General features: G+C 41.7%; 1 protein-coding gene across 8 annotated transcripts in view; it reads right to left on the bottom strand.

Annotated features, from left to right (window-relative positions):
- Positions 1-17,385, bottom strand: part of Rcbtb1 (RCC1 and BTB domain containing protein 1) — a 66,607-nt gene that overhangs the window by 39,280 nt on the left and 9,942 nt on the right. For 5 of the 8 annotated variants that reach the window (XM_008824978.2, XM_029559564.1, XM_017796082.2 and 2 more), the window contains 5 exons: positions 9,005-9,078; positions 8,724-8,893; positions 7,997-8,147; positions 4,695-4,861; positions 788-946 (listed from right to left, as the gene is read on the bottom strand). In XM_008824978.2, coding sequence (XP_008823200.1) covers positions 788-946; positions 4,695-4,861; positions 7,997-8,147; positions 8,724-8,849 — 603 coding nt within the window. In that variant the 5' untranslated portion in view covers positions 8,850-8,893; positions 9,005-9,078. Of the gene's footprint in view, positions 1-787; positions 947-4,694; positions 4,862-7,996; positions 8,148-8,723; positions 8,894-9,004; positions 9,079-16,102; positions 16,124-17,385 lie in introns of those variants that run through there. The other 3 variants (XM_029559565.1, XM_029559566.1, XM_008824980.3) reach the window with 2 other exon arrangements.

Here is a 17,385-nt window from a genome sequence, read left to right as displayed (position 1 = left end):
CACTGTTCACAGTAACAAAAAAAATTGAAAAGAATTAACACATCCTTCAATAGAACTCCAGGTGTACATCACCCACAGAAGCAAAACTAAGCAGCATTATGGTGAATGCTACAGAAATGCTCTGAGACAAAGTGCATAGACACAGCACATGCTGTGAAATGGGGCGGGGAGACAGCAGGAGCAGAGAAAGGCAGCAATGTGTAATCACATTTTTTAAAAAGGGGAAGCCAGGCATGGTGATGCACACCTTTAATCTTAGCACTCAGGAGACACAGGCAGGCAGATCTCTGCTGAGTTCAAGGCTAGCCTGGTCTACATAGCCAGTTCTAGGTCAGCTAAGGCCACACAGTAACACCCTGTCTCAAACAACAAAAAAAGGTAACTAAGGAATTCATTAGCTAACTTTTTTAATTGTACAATTAAATTGGAAGAAAGATGGTATCAAATTCGTCGATCCATGGCATTAACTCCAAATACCTAAAGCATGGATAGGTATGAGTCTATCCATACCTGGATCTTTTTTGTTTTCTTTTCTTTTCTGGTCCCCACTTCACTTTTGCTGCCATCTGCCTGCCGTGTGATGAATCTTGCAAAAACTAAAAATTAAGACACATTAGAATTTTCACTTGCAGGTAAGTCTTGGGATCTGAAGTCATTCTGAGGAGCGAACATCCTCTAGATGATCCTCAATCACCAGCCGGTTAACCATGACTGGGACTGACAAGACAAACCCTCCTCCTTCCCCTGAAGGCACCTCTGGAGAAAGTGGAATGAACAAAGCACTCACCTCACCATTGTCCAGAACAGCCATGGATGAGGTCTGACCACAGGCAATGCTAACCACCCTCTTAATATGTAAACAGTTTGTAACTTTTCGAGGAGTTGGCTGATTTGCTGTAGACCCTGATCCCACCTGGCCACAGTTGTTATAGCCCCAAGCAAATACCTACAAGAGAAGGGAACAAAGAAAACAAGTCCTTAGACCTGCTAGATGGTTCTGAATGCTTTATGCACATTTGCCTACTCGTCCTCAAAGTCTTTCTGTAAGGTGGCCCAGGGTAGGCATTCCCATTCCTTAGGAGATGCGTACATAAAAACTGCAATTTTGGCAACAATATTAATATATATACTCTGTTAATTTTAGAATTTTAAAAAAGATTAGAATAAAATAACTTGTGTCTGGCTTAGCCAGGGCTATCAAGGAAAGCCTTGATTTTGTTAGCAAATTGTTGCCAACAAAACCACTGCTCCTTATGAATTTATTGTTATTCAATAAATTCTGACACTGTAACATCACAATGTGTTCACCTATTTTTTCTGACCCCTATCAGTGATCAACTGCCAACAGCTCTTCAGTAAGAACTAGGTCCTGGACAGCATCTTCCCCACCTATGTGAGTTTTGGGTGGCTTGGTCTTATGCAGGTAACCACACCTACTGTGAGTTCATGAGTACAACAGCCATGTTATGTCTAAAAGACAGCATTTCACAGCATTCCTCCTCAACCTCCAGCTCTTACATTCTTTCTGCCTCTTCTGTGATGCTCCCTAAGCCAATGCTACAGTGGATGGCCTCACACACATGCACATATAGGCAGCACTAGCTGGACTTAGTAGGTTTTCCAAAGGGGCGGGGAGAAGACATGAAGTCAAGGGGGGAAGGTATTGGGGGAATGTGGTGGGACCTGGAGAGGGGAAATGGGGTAGGGGGAGAATTGATGGCAGAAAGGGAAATAACGTCTTCTAAGACTAGGAGAATTTTTTTTTTTTTTTTGGTCTTTTTGAGACAGGGTCTTCATGTAGCCCAAGCTAGCCTGGAACTCACTTTGTATACCAGATCCGCCTTCATCTGCCTCCTGAGTGCTGGGACTAAAGGCGTGCGCCACCATGCCCAGCTAAGAGAATTTTTTTTTAATTTCTTATTTTTATTTTATATGTATGAGTACATTGCTTGTATGTATGTAAGTGCACCCGTGTTATACAATACCTGCAGAGGTCACAAGAGGGTGTTGGATCCCCTGGAACTACAGTTAAGAACAATTGCTAGCCGCCATGTGGGTGCTGGAAACTGAACCCAGGTCATCTGTAAGAGTAGCGCCCTTTACTGCTAAGCCATCTCTCTAGCCCACAGAATTAAGAAGCTATTCCCAGCCAACTCCCTTGCCTGTGGCAAGCAGTCCTCTCAAATCCTCAGTGTGGCTTCCACAATTCTTTCCTCTTTGCCATACTTTCTAAGTTCACACGTCCTATGCTGCCCAGACAACAATATAATCAGCTACTGATGTCTTCAGAGAAAAGATGCTATGATTATGAAACCCAAATGAAATGTTCATTTCATGGGTACAAAAGAACTAGCCACACCACCTCCCAAAGGGACTTTCACAGAACTATCTAGTTAGTAATGTATGTATCCTACACCATTATCCAAAGTAAAACATGTTTGCAATGAAAACAAAGTAGGAATCCAAGTTGCAGAAATGAGCATGATCTAATTTTATTCTTCAGGTCCTTCTAGAATACTCAAGTTCCTTAAAATACCACACCCTATTATTTTTAAATGGAGGCTGTAGTTTCACTAAACAAGAAATGGATGGAGAAATAGAGGGTTCTGGACACAGGCCTGTGTTCTATGTCTAACAATAGAACATTCCAACCATGAAATCCTGGTCGCCATAAGTTTGTTTTTTTTTTCCCTCTCTAACTTATTCCTAATTGGCAGGATTAATTTAACAACACTGAAGAACTTTAAACAAGGAATGTGACCTAATTTGTGCTTTAGAAATCACAGAGGGACAGGAGACTAAGACTAGACAGAGGGTCATGAAACAAAGATCATGGCAATAGTCCAGGCAGGAGACAAAGCCTGAGCAAAGGCATGAGCTGGAGAGAACAAAGTAATGAGAGATCAGATGGCCAGTGAACCGAATGGAGTGACCTTCAAGATAAGCAAGGACACAAGGTGAACGAGCACTACTACAATGCTGGGAAAGGCATTTCCCCCAAAACCATGATATACATTGAAAAACAAAATCCATCCTAAGGGAGGAGGTCATTAAAAGTTCAGAGATCACATCATATTCGTAGTCTGAGGAGAGTATGAAACTTAATTACATTGGCTTCCTCTCTCATCAAAAGTTTTTGGGGGAGGCAACAAGATGGCTGAGTGGGTAAAGGCACTTGCTGCCAAACCTGTCACCTGGGTTGGATTCCCAGATCCACATGGTAAAAGGAGAAAACAAAACTCCCACAGGTTGTCCTCTGACTTCCACACACATGCCATGGCACAGCCCCGCCCCCAATAAATATAATTAAAAATATTTAAGCTTTATTTTTGTCAGTTCATTTTTTTTATTTGTTGAGACAAGGTATTGCTCTGTAGCACAGCTAGCCTAGAACTCTCCATCTTTCTGCTTCTACCTCCTGAGTGCTGGGACTTCAGACATGTACACCACTGTATTAGTTACTTTTCTGTTGCTGTAATAAAACACCATGACCAAGGCAACTTATAGAAGGAAGAGTTTATTTGGCTTACAGTTCTAGAAGGATAAGAGTCCATCATGGTAGGTAGGCATGGCAGGAGGCATCCAGAACAGGAAGCTGAGTGCTCACATCTTCAAGCAGGCACAGGAAGCAGAGAGGCAAACTGGAAGTGGGATGAGGCTATGAACCCTGAAAGCCCACCCACAGTGACGAGCTTCCTCCAGCAAGGTCACACTTCCTAAAGGTTCTATGACCCTCCCCAAACAGTGCCACCAACTGGCCAAGTGTTCTACTTGGGGGACACTTCTCATTCAAACCATCACAGGTATCAAGTCCAGCTAAGGGTGATTCTGACTACATGACACAAATAATGCAGGGGAAGAATGTATTCCTACAATGGTTTTAGTCACAAGTACAAATTATGGTATAGCAAGTACAAATATGGTCAGGGTTTTTTTTGGGGGGGGGAGTTAATTTTCTGAGACAGAGTCTCACTGTGGTTGGCCTGGAATTCACTTTGTAGACCAGACTGGCCTCAAACTCAGAGAGATCAATCTGCCTCTGCCTCCCAAGTATTGGGATTAAAGGTACACATGGCCTGTTTTTTTCTTTTTTTAAAGTAGGAGATTTTTGCAATAGCTGGAAAGTGAAGTGACCCATCTACAGCCATCAAGATGAACAAAATGGGGCTGGGTATATAGCTCAGTGGTAGAGAACTTGCCTAGCATGTACAGGCCCCAAGTTCAATCCCATCCCCCACTCCCAGCACCCCATGGTATACGTGTCTGAAGTCCCAGCACCCAGGAGGTAGAAGCAGAATGAAATATATGAACAAAATATAGTATTACATATACAATGGAACATTATTCAGCCTTTAAAAATCCGGGATGAATGCTGTGAAATGCCATCTTATGCACATGACATAACCACTGCACTCATGAATTCATTCTAGCTATGGTTACCTGCACAAAACCTCCACAAGATCAAGCCAACAAGATCAGTCAGCAGTCCAGGAGGTAGCACTAACTGAACCCAGTAGGTTACAAAAGGGAGTGGAGGAGGTACGGCAGCACATAAACTGGGAAAAGGACATAGAGAGGCCAGGGAGGGAGGTGGCAACTGGAGGTGGAGACTTTCAAGATATATTGTACATATGTATGAAATTGTCAAAGAATAAATAAAAGCAATTTTTTTTAAAGAAAAGTAGCATACTCGCCTCTCCATCAGCTGCTAGAGCCATCGAATGGTGCGAGCCACAAGCTACTTCAACCACCTGCTTGATTAAGAGATTGGTACAAACTTGGATGGGAGCAATGCCTTGGTTGGTGGTCCCATTCCCCAGCTGGCTGTATCCATTATGGCCCCAGGCATAGACCACTCCATCTAAACATACAAGCACACAGCACATTAGCAATAGGAAATGGTAACCCCCGGGCTTTTGTTTCCAAACAATTCATTTTGCAACTTCATTCCTCTGACATTTGTCCCCTCTTCTCTGTGAAATAATCACTATTATGGAATTGGGGAGAGAAGGAAGGGGAAGAGAACAGATAGCACTGTTACTGGGAGATGGAAGGCAGAGACCAGAGATGCTCCCAGGCCAGCCCAGTCTGGAGTACACAGCACAGCAGAAAGAAGAAAGATCCTGCTTCAGTAAAGTAGAAAGATGAGCTAGTGAGATGGCTTAGTGAGCAAAAGATGCTTGCTGCTCAAAGATGTAAGCCTGAAAATCTGAGTTCAACCTCCAGGGTCCACATAAAGGTGGAAGGAAAAAACTGACTCCACAGAGTTGTCCTGTGACTCCACAGGCCTATCCTGACACGTGAGCCCGTACACATCATACATACACCTCCCCACACAAATAAAAACATTAAAAAAAAGATCTGAGGAGAGAATCTGTTGCCCTCTGACCTTTGTACCCCAACTCTCTCTCTCTCTCACACACACACACACACACACACACACACACACAGAGAGAGAGAGAGAGAGATTAAATTCCCCAAGAAACATCCAGAAAATTAAACAGTAGTTCAATCCCCAGTACTACACAGAAAAAAGTTACTAAGAGCTCTGTGTGTTATGTGTGCAGTGGGTGCACAAGCACTTGTGTGTGCATATGCATGTGGAGGCCAGAGGTGGACATCACGTGTCTTCCTCTAGCACTCTCCTCTTTATTTTTTGAGACAGCATCTTTCACTGAACCTGGAGCTCATCAAGTAGCTAGGCTGGTTTACTAATAAACCCAGGGATCTGCTTGTCTTCCACCCCTCGAGCACCTGGGTCACAGGCATGCACTATCGTGCACTTTTTACATGGGTGCTGGGAATCTTCATACTTGAACAGCAGGCACTTTACCAGCTGAGCCTTCTCCCCAGCCCCTTTGTTTTTGCATTAAGACAGTCTCACATAGCCCAGGCTGGTTTCAAACTCCACATACAGCTGAGGATGGCCTTGAACTTCTACTTCTTATGCCTCCACCCTCTACCAGCCCCCAGGGCTGGGATTACAGGTATGTACTAGCATATCCAGTTTTATGTGGTAATGAGGATCAAACCCAGGAATTTGTGCATGCTAGATAAGCACTCTATCAACTGAGCTAACCTCCCTAACCTTCAGTTGATGTTTTAAAGTGTTAAATCATTTTTAAAACTACTTGAAGGCCAGGGAGATGGCTCAGAGGGTAAAGTGCTTGTCATGCATGCCTGGAGACTTGAATATGAATCCCCAAGATCCATGCAAAACTGGGCATGGTAGTAATCTGTAAACTGGGCATGGTCTGTAATCTTAGTGCTCCTCCAGCAAGGCGGGAGGCAGACAAAGGAGAAACCACAGAAGCCTGTGGGCAAGCGAGCCTGGAGTATGCAATGGCCAACAACAAAGGGACCCTGTCACAAACAAGGTGAATGGCAAGGACTGGCTCCTGAAGCTGCCTTTTAGCCTCCACTGTAGCACACATGAACAAACACATGCACACACGCACACGCGCGCGCACACACGCGCACACACACACACACACACAAAGATTTTTATGAACTATTTGGTTGGTTATAATACAGATAATATAGATATGGTGATTATTCACACATCAGCTCATATCTGGCTCTCACCGCCTCTAAGAAAGATGCAGAGGGCTTGGAGTGGATTCAGACACAAGTCACAGGCAGTTAGAAAGCTAGACACCATAGCCTAGGTAACATCCAAGAAGCTGGGGCTCCCCTGTCCACACAGAAAGATAGAGGTGCAATGTGTCTCCCAAAGGCTGTCCTAGAAGATCACCCAACAAAAAGCTGAGGACATCTGAAAGATAGTGACAGATAATGGGGCTAAAACTCAACTGGAGAAGCTGGCTAGGTTATACATAACAAACTTTCAGAGTGCTGCTTGCCCATAGTGCAGACAGTAGCCGAAGAAAAATGTCTACTCTCCTTTAATGATCTTCATGAAGCAGAGAAAAAAAGGACAAGAATCTATCTACGTACATCTCCCATTCTTTCAATAAGGTTTATCCACATGGGTAAGAATGAACAATGATTTCTTGACTCAAGATTCAGGAACTACACAGGAGAAAAAATGTATTATCTGTGTTTATAAAAAAACACCAAGGTGCCCAGCACTTGGGAGGCAGAGGCAGGTGATCTCTGTGAGTTCAAGGCCAGCCTGGTCTACATAGTGAGTTCCAGGGCAGCTGGGGCTACAGGGAGACCCTGTCTCAAAAAGACGAAAAAAAAAACACCGAGGTGGTGCTGGACAGGTGGCTCAGCAGTTAAGAGTACTGGCTGCTCTCAGATAACCTGGGTTCAGTTCTCAATATCCATGTGGTGGCTAACAACTGTCCGTAACTCCAGTTCCAGGGGATTTGACACCCTCTTCTGGCCTCCACAGGCACTGCATGGCATGGGTGCACTTACATATATGCAGGCAAAAGACTCATATACATAAAATAAAAATAAATTAAAAAACACATCAAGGGGGCTGGAGAGATAGCTCAGTGGTTAAGAGCACTGACTGCTCTTGTAGAGGACGTGGGTTCAATTCCCAGCACCCACATGGAAGCTACAAACTGTCCCTAACTCCAGTTCCAGATGAATCTGAAGCCCTCTTCTGACCTCTGCGGCACTGCACGACATGGGTGCACTCATATACATGCAGGCAATACACTCATAAATACATTTAAAAAATAATAAAATATAAAAAAACACATCAAGGAAACCTTCAAAGGTGTCTTGTGTCCACAAATCCACTGAAAAATCAGGCTGGAAGGACCACTTCCTTTACCATGTCATCTTCCGCAACTTTATATTAGGAGTCTAAAACCCTCAGAAACTGCCCAGTGTACAATTCACCCTGCTGCTGCAGGTTGACCTCACGTATTTTGACCTTTACCTCCTTTGTATACTTTCCTCAGAAATAAGGAAACAATCCAAAAGGAGTTATTTGATACAGAACTCCCTTCCCCCTGCCTTAGAATTAACTGCTCAACTTCGCACAAACTGAAAAGCTAGATTTTTTCTGCTTTACCTTCAGTGCTGAGGAGAACGTGGGGGCCACTTCCATAACTCAGGCTTTTGATCTTCTTTCCACACAAGGCTTCTAGCTTCTTGGGTACTAGTGTGCTCTGGTTATCACCGGTTCCTAGACAGTTACTATAGTTCAGTCCAAACACGAAGACCTAGAAAACAAACACCTCTGTCTAAGACATCTGGCCTAAACTCATATTTAAAGCTCCTTTCCCTGCTCTGAAAATAAGATATGCTCAAGTTCCACTTCTAAAAAATATTTATTATTTCTATTTTATGTGTATGAGTGTTTTGCCTGTATGTATGTAAGTGCACCAGGTGCATGCAATGCCTGCAGAGGCTAGAAAAGGGTGTCGGATCCCCTAGAACTAGTTATGGACAGTTGGTAGTCACCACATGGGAGCTGAGAGTTGGACCCAGGTCCTCTGGAAGAACTGCAAGTGTTCTTAATTGCTGAGCCATCTCTCCAGCCCCTCAAGTTCCAGCTGATAGCCCAGTAGGCATTAAAGATGCTAAGAAATATCCAGCCTCTGCTGACATTACTTAACCTTTGCAGTGCTTGTCTATACTATGGAAGAGATGGGTATTAAAACTAGAAACTGAAATAAATATATCACAGTCACAATCTCCCTCAATTTCAGGTCTTTTATTCCCCAACTTTACCTTGGCCTTCAAATTATACAGTTTCAAGTTCAACCCCAAAACTAAAGTCCACTTTCCAGTCTTACCTCATCACTGTCAGTGACATAGATTGCCTCATTGGCTGAGGTGCCAAAGACGCATGCTTTCCTAATAGATGCAATTTCCTGGGGCGATAGCAGAGTGAAGATTGGCCACTTTCCTACATCCACCATGACTCTGGCTTCAGGCAGCTCCTACAAAGTAGCCGACATAGCTGCTACAATAAATAAAAAACATTTGAAGAAAAAAATTTATAACCACTAAGATAACTTTAAAAAGACCTATTAATAAAAGCTAGCAAAAGATAATTCCATAATAAATGACCTACCTTTAAGTTAAATGAAACATTCACTTTTCCCAATGTGACCAATCCTTCTGTAATCTTCAAACCCAGGCCTTTTCCTGTAATGAGAGCACAAAATACTAGAACAAGATATTTCTCTTGCAGATTCACTGGTCACACACAACACGTACATTTTAGCACCTGATGAGGAGGGGTGTGTGTGTTTGTGTGTGTGTGTGTGTGTGTGTGTGTGTGTTAGAAAAATCATAAGTGTCTCTGCCTCATCACCTGCCACACTCAACCCAGGACACTTAAAATACTCATTCTGTCTCTGTAGCTACTGTTTAATGATAGGATGCAGAATCTCTCAGAAAGCCTAGGCTAGATAAAATTCTAGGAGGCACTTGCTTACGATTCACTGGGTGAAGCACCCCCTGCTTTCATTTCACACTGAGAAAAGTTACACTAAGAAAGACAAGGCAGTTTTCTACAATCTACATGTTGAGCTGATGACTCTGGCCTTAAGGCAAATCTTGGTTAGCTTAAATGGTATTCTACAGGAAGTAGATACATATAAATTTCCACACAACTCTGAACCTCATCTGTTTATGGAGTTTTATGCAAAGAATAAAACTGGTTGGGGGTACAGTTTTTTAAAGAGTTATTTGTATTTATTATTTTTATGTGTATGAATGTTTTGTCTGTTATACACAAGCAGTGTCCATGGAGGCCAGAAGAGGGCATCAGATCCCCTAGAACTGGAATTATAGATGGTTGTGAGCCACTATGTGGGTGCTGGGAACAAAACCTGGGTCTTCTGGAAAAGGAGAAAGTGCTCTCCAGCCCCAGGGGTTCTGATTTTTCTAAGGCTAAAAAGAATTGGTAGGAATTCTGGCGCTGTACAAACACAAAATCCTATTGTGCCAAGGGAACCTTTTTGACCTGCATCTCTGGAAACAGAACAAAAACAGGGTTTCCTAATAAGGATCAAAATTGTTCAAGGTCCTCCTATTCACACTCAACCCTCTAAAAGCAGCCAAGAACAGCAGCTAGTTCTGACTCCAACACCTTCCTTAACATATACTATGTGAATGCCTTGGGGCTTCATCATACCTAGCCAATGTCTCAGTACCTACCAATCAGAGACAACCCACCAACGGTACCAACAAGGATGAGGATCACAGCCACATATTCAATAAGGACTGAACACTAAAGAACCAGTCTACTCCCTGTCACCACAACTAGATATTTAAGTATTCTGAAAGGTGTGCATTCACACTAGTTTTGTGTGTGTGTGTGTGTGTGTGTGTGTGTGTGTGTGTGTGTGTGTCTGCTGGTGGGGACAGGTAAAGGACACTAAGGGAGGATAAAAATACATAAACACAGTAAAATTGTTTCAAATGTTACAAAAGAACACCGGAATGTAATCTCTCCTCACTGAAAGCAATCATTATCAGTGATTTGTAATTCCTTCCAAAGGTAGCGAATACTCATAAGCATCGCTTGAGGACGTGTGTGTGTGTGTGTGTGTGTGTGTGTGTGTGTGTGTGTGTGAGGTGTGTGTGAGAGAGAGAGAATATGTGTGTATCTGTGTGAGAGTGTGTCTGTCTGTGTGTAATACTGAAAGTAGTAAATTGCTTACTTAGTGCTAAAGAGGGAGTGAATTCTATTAAGAAGGGAAAAGAGCTTCCACTTGTGTTTTGTTTTAAAACTATAAACACAAGCACATTTGCACACACAGGCACACTCATATAGACACACACTCACACAGACAGACACACATACACATTGGAGTACTTTACTTCTTTCAGGACTACAGTATCCCATTACACTGATGTAACAATTTACCTGCCTCTTACTAGTAGATTTTTAAGTAATTTTCAGTCTTATTCTAGAGCACTAAGTACTGTTTGTATATAATACTGAATAAACATCCTATTTTATACATACATGTCTAAAATAAATTTCTTAAAATTGAATTGTTGGGTCAAGATTTAATAGCTATGTTACCCTTGGTAGTTATTTCAAACTGTTCTCTAATGAGTACCACCAGTACATACAAAATCACCATAAATGTACAACAGAGCCTGTTTACCCTGATTATCTCAAGACAGAGACATAGAGACAGAGACACAGACAGGAGAGAGAAGGGAAAGGAAGAGATGAAAGGGGAGAGGAGGAGAAGGGAAGTGATGTCCTCTAAATGGCCTGTCTGCACCTCTTATAAAACAAATGGGAAGAGTCACAAGCAATACAAATGCCTATAAGCAAGTAGCTAAGTTTCAAGACAATTCGAAAGCATCTTTACCTATAATATGGACCATACAGAATTAGTCTTTAACAGTCAATGTTTTATGGTATAAGATTCAACAAAAATATAAGATTCACATGCCCATATTCCCAACAGTGTAGAAATGAAAGTAGGATTAGAAGTTCAAGGTCATCCTCAACTATACAATGACTCTGAGGCCAGACTGGGATACATGCACAACACCCTGCCTCACCTGCCCCATGAAATGTGTATGCACACAAGATTCACACTGCTTTTCAAGTATTAGAACTCAGAGATATTACCATCCAAAACCATACAACTTGCAATGGTGCAATTATTCTGCAACCATTAACCAGAAACAAGCAACTCTGCCCTAAGGGCTTGGCAATCTTCTATATAAGATCAAGCTCACCTTCTATATGAGGTTTTATTTTATGAGCTGAATTTATGTATAGCTAAATTAGGTGGAGTTTTATTTTACAAGGCATTTCTCCAAAGGCTGGTGATTTAAAAGTCAAAGGGGGAAAAAAACCACTCATACATCTTGCACAGGCATACCCTCTCATACAAGTATCACCAGTGGCCTCAGTACAGTAGCAGAGACTCAGTGTTCTGAGGGCTATGCTTTAGACAAACCATGTTTACTTTTAACCAGTCACTGTAAAATACATTTATCTTTTCTGATCCCTGATTTCTCAAAAGCCTGTTCTAGCTCTAAAACTATGTAATTTGTGTTCAACATGTAATGAAGATGCTATGGGGGATTTCTTAAATGCATGAAAACAGGGAGTAATATTGATCAAGCAGAACCCTGTCTTAAAAGTCTGGTTAACAAGAGCTGAAGAGATGGCTTGGCAGTTAACGCACTAGCTACTCTTACAGAGGACCCAGGTTTGATTCCCAGCATCCCACATGGTGGCTAACAATTTTTCGTAACTCCAGTTCCAGGGGATCTGATGACCTCTTCTGGCCTCTACAAGCATTGCATGACATGGGTGCACTTACACACATGCTGGCAATGCACTCATACACATAAAATAAAAACAATAAAATTTAAAAATGAATTACATAAAAAAAGTCTGGCTAACAACACAATTATCTATCACATACAGAGCAATATTAGAGGCTGGAGCAATAGCTCAGTGGGTTAAGAGCATTTGCTCCTCTTGAAGAGGACCTGAGTTCAGTTCTCAGCATCTATATCAGGCAGCTCACAACTACTTGTAACTCCAGTTCTCAGAGAATCCCACACCCTCTCCTGGCTTTTTGGGCACTACATTCATGTGCACATACCCACACAAAGACACATATGCATAAAGATAAATAAAAATAAAATAGAAGTTTAAAAAAAGAATAGTATTAGCTAGGATAGTTGTGATTCTTTTGGTAGCTACTAAATTTGCCTAAACAGGAAATATAAGTATTTGCTAATAGCAATGATTTTATTTATTTATGTATTTATTTAATGGGGAATGTGTGGTATATGCATGCATGTGCCAGTGCACATATCCATGTACGTGCATGTGGAGGCCAGGGGTCAATGTTGGGCATCCTCTTCTATCGATCAAGCTCCACCTATATTTTTTGGGACAGGCTTTCACTGAATCTGAAGCTCAGTGATTGGCTAGACTAGCTGGCTATGCAGCATCCAGGATGTACCTGTGTCCCCCTCCCAGTGCCAGGATTACAGGGCAATGCTGCCACACCCTTTTTTTTCAAGTGTTGGGCACTTTACCCACTAAGCCATCTCTCAGTCCCATTTTCAACAGTATACAGTTCAATTAAATTTCACTTAAATAATCATGGCAAGGGCAGCAGAGTAATTTAGATGCAGGCAGTGTGTAATCACAATTTTGAGAGCATACAGAAAAAATGATAACAACATGTATCTCTAATGATTATAGGTGACATTTTATTGTATTCTTAAAATATATCCTCAAATTTCAGGATATTTTCTGACCAATAAAAATAATTACTTTAGGGCCAACAAAATGGCTCAGGGGTAAAGGCATTTGGCACATAAGCCTGGTGACCAGATTGTGATCCCTGGAACACAAGTAAATGTGGAAGAGAACTGACTCCACAGAGTTGTCCTCTGCCCACTATATGAGTGCTGTGGCATGCACCACCCCATACAGCATGCATACACACACAATAATAAACTTAGAGGTTTTTAAAAATAAGTATTTTAAGTCAAAAGCTTAAATATTTGAATTGTGTTTTATTCCTTACGCTGTATATTTAAGATAAATTCTTGCCTTAGATTCACAACATAAAGTAGTACAATGTTTAGATAAAAATCTGTGAAGTTAGGGGTTGCAGAGATGGCTCACTGAGTGCAAGCATGAGAATGAGATTTTGGATCCCCAGCACCCATGTTAAAAGCCTGTTTCAGCCACATGCATCCACCCATACTGGGGAGGCAGAGACAGGAAGATCTCTGGGATTGCTGGTAAGTCAGTCTATCTCAGTCATCAAGCTCTAGTTTCACTGAGACTTGTCTCAAAAAATAAGATAGAGAGCCAGTAAAATGGCTTAGTGGTAAAGGCACTTGTCACCAAGCCTGACAACCTGAATTCAATCCTCAAGACTCAACATGGTGGAAAGAGAGAACAGACTCCCCCAAGTTGTCTCAAGACCTCCATACAAACACTGTGGTATGTGTGTACCCACCCACAAATACACATATATACATACATGAATTCAATAAAATGTAAAAAAATTAAGAGAGATAGAGGAAGACACACAACATTGACTTTTATCCTACATATACATACATGTGCATGCACCAGAACACACATACAAAAACATACACACACATAAACCACACACATAGAAATCTAAACCCATTCCTAAAGTCTAATAACCACAATGACTGGCATAGCAAACTATCTCTATTATCAAGGGGGTAATCAACAGCTATCTAACTGAACTTAAAGCTCTCTCAACAGGAGGGAACTCATGGGTAACACTGTAAATATAGCCAAATACACATGTTGGAAAGGTCATATAGATCCTAGAGAAAATCCTATCTCTGTCATATCTCTAGACAAATGGAATTTCTTACTGTATGCTAAATAAGGATCCTTATATTTACAGACAAGTATACCGAACACCACTCATCAAAGAAGTGTCTTTGTGCAACAGATGGAGGCTATTACAGAGTTCCACAAATGCTCACAATCCCACCCCTTGGGAGAGGCAGGTGGATCTCTGCAAGATCGAGGCCGCCCTGGTTCACATTGTGACTTCCAGGTGGGCTGTGACTAGGGAGACCCTGTCAAAAAACAACCAACAAAAAGACAAAAAAAAAAAAAAGACTATATATCTGAGAAATGTCCAGTCTACAGTGGACACAACTACAGTGTAACCACTATACCTAAAGCTTACAGAATATAGCAGAACAGGGGGTAGAGAGAGTACTAACACATCCTTCAACTCTCACCAGCAAAGCTTCTTCACACAACAGAGTGTGATGCACACAGAAGGCCATAACTGACTAAGTTTTAGAGAATAAGAGACTGCAGGGTGGATGTCCTTGGATAGGACTCCTTTATTAAACCTCACCCACCCACGGTTCAGGGCCATTGCATAAGTGCGGGGCAGAGAGGCTGTAAGAGCCAGGGTTGGTGCGTGAACATAAGGAAACAGAGGCTTTCAGTCTACTGGAACTTGCTCATATGAACTTGCAACAACAGTGAGAGCATGCACAAGACCCATGCCTACTCAATCAGACAAAAACAGCATAGAACAAGGGAAATGGGAGGAAAAGGGAAATGCTGAGGAACTCTGGGCAACTGATTACTGCTGGGGAATGGAGAACGGATCTTCTTTAAGGAGTGACTCTAGATAGGCTGACTAGACTCCAGTGGATGAACTTGCACCAAGGGACATCTGGATACAAATGCTTGACTAGATAGGATTTAACATATATGACAGAATGCATGAAATCTGGTGGGGGGGGTTGGGAGGAATGGATGGGGGAGGGAATCTAAATTTCATTAAGCTTTATTATACGAAATGCACAAAAAGTCAATAAAATGTTTGTTAAAAGTATTACTTTTTAAGATTACTTTTTAATTATATGCATGGGGGAGGGACATGTGCATATGAGTACAGGTGCCCTCAGAGTCTAGAAGAGAGCACTAGATTCTCTGGAGCTGGAGTTCCATGCAGCTGTAAGGTACCCAACATGGGTGCTGGGAACTAAAGCAATAAGCATTCTTAACAACTCAGCTATCTCTCCAGTCCCTGTAAAACTATTTATTTTTATTATGTGTATATATACACAAGTGTATGTGGATGCGCAGAGAGGTCAGGGAACAACTTTGTGGAGTTGGTTCTTGCCTTCAACCTTTACAAGGGTTCCAAGGATCAAATGTGGAGCTTTGTGCAGCAAACACTTTCATCCACTGAATCATCCTGCCAGCCCATGCCCCCCCAAACACATACACTAAAAGAAATAATAAATCTTAATAAATACTAATTTTACAGGCTTTTATTAACAAAAAATTTAAATGTGGGAATATAAAGCTGGGCATGGTGGCACACGGCCTATAATTCCAGCACTGGAGAGCCTGAGGGAGGACAACTGACAGCTCCAGGCTAGGCTGCACTACACAGAAAGGCCTTGTCTCAAAAAAAAAGTGGGATTGTAGACATTGTAAACACAGCTACTGTGGAGGATAGTGTGGCAGGTCCTCAAAAAAATGAAATGTGATCTAGCAATTTCACTTCTAGTGTAAACAAAAGAAGTAAAAGCACAACCCAGTTGTGTATCAATGATTACAACAGTGTTATTCCAACATCCAGAATGGAGCAACATCCAAACGTCTATAGACAGATGAACAGTTAGGCAAAATGTGACATACCCACACATTCTGCCTTCGGAAAGAAGTTCTGAACATGCTACAGCATGGGTGAACTTTGAAGTTACTCTGTTAATGTGAACTAAATCTCGAAGGACAAACGTGGTTCCTTCCACTACGAGCCACCTAGAATAGTCAAATTCAGATACAGAAAGTACAACAGTGATTATCAGAACTGGGCATTGGTGGGAAGGGGATGCAGTTACTGTTCAATGGGTGTAGAATTTCAATTTGGAATGATAAATTTCTAGAGATGGATGATAGAGATGGCTACACAAAAATATCAATGTACTTGAAGTTGCCAAACAATCAAAAATATTTAGATGAGCGGGGCATAGTGGCACATGCCTTTAATCCCAACACTCAGAAGGCAGAGGCAGGTAGATCTCTTTGAGATCGAGGCTAGCCTGCCTGGTCAAGTTCCAGGCCACCTGAGGCTACAGGAGACCGTCTCAAAAACAAATAAACAAAACCCCAAAAATATTTAGAATGGCAAACTTCGTTTTATATATATTTTACCACAAATTTTTCAAAAATCAAAAATCTGAAGGGTTAAGATGTACTCAGTTGGTAGAGAGTGCTTGTCTGGCAGGCACAAAGGCTTGGGTTCATTACCCAGCACCACATAAAACCAGGTATTAACACAAGTATGTGATCTCAGCACTCCCACTCAAGCAGTGGAGGCAGGAGGATCAGAGGCTCAAAGTCATCCTTGGCTACAGAATTTGAGACTAGCCTAAGATACACAAAACCCTGTCTCAAAAAAAATAAAAAATAAAAATGAGCCCTTAAGTTCTATCAAACCTGCAATAAATTTGAGGGCCAATTTATTAAAATTAAATGTAAAAAGGTTTCAGTTGGGGCTGGAGAGATGGCTCAGTAGTTAAGAGCACTGACTGCTCTTGCAAACAACCTGGTTTCAGTTCCCAGCACCCACATAATGACTAATAACCACCTGAAACACCAGTTCCAGGGATCCAACGCCCTCTTCTAGACTCCATAGGCACTGCATGACACAGGTGCACTTACATACATTCAGGCAAAACACTAATACACATAAGTAAAAATAAATAAATGAAAAAAATTTAAATAGCACCAGCAATCTCTCACATTTAAAAAAAAGTTTCTGTCCTAAAAACACTTTTGGAAAAGTATAATCATGCAATCATACAGTTTAGGGATGCTTTGAATGAAACATTTCTAGAAGAAATATAGCTTCTTAGAATTTTCCAACACAAACACAAACACACACACACACACACAGAGAGAGAGAGAGAGAGAGAGAG

This window comes from Nannospalax galili, unplaced genomic scaffold, assembly GCF_000622305.1.
Source record: "Nannospalax galili isolate Female #2095 unplaced genomic scaffold, S.galili_v1.0 scaffold488, whole genome shotgun sequence".
NCBI lineage: Eukaryota > Metazoa > Chordata > Mammalia > Rodentia > Spalacidae > Nannospalax > Nannospalax galili.
This window is presented reverse-complemented; position numbering and strand designations above follow the sequence as displayed.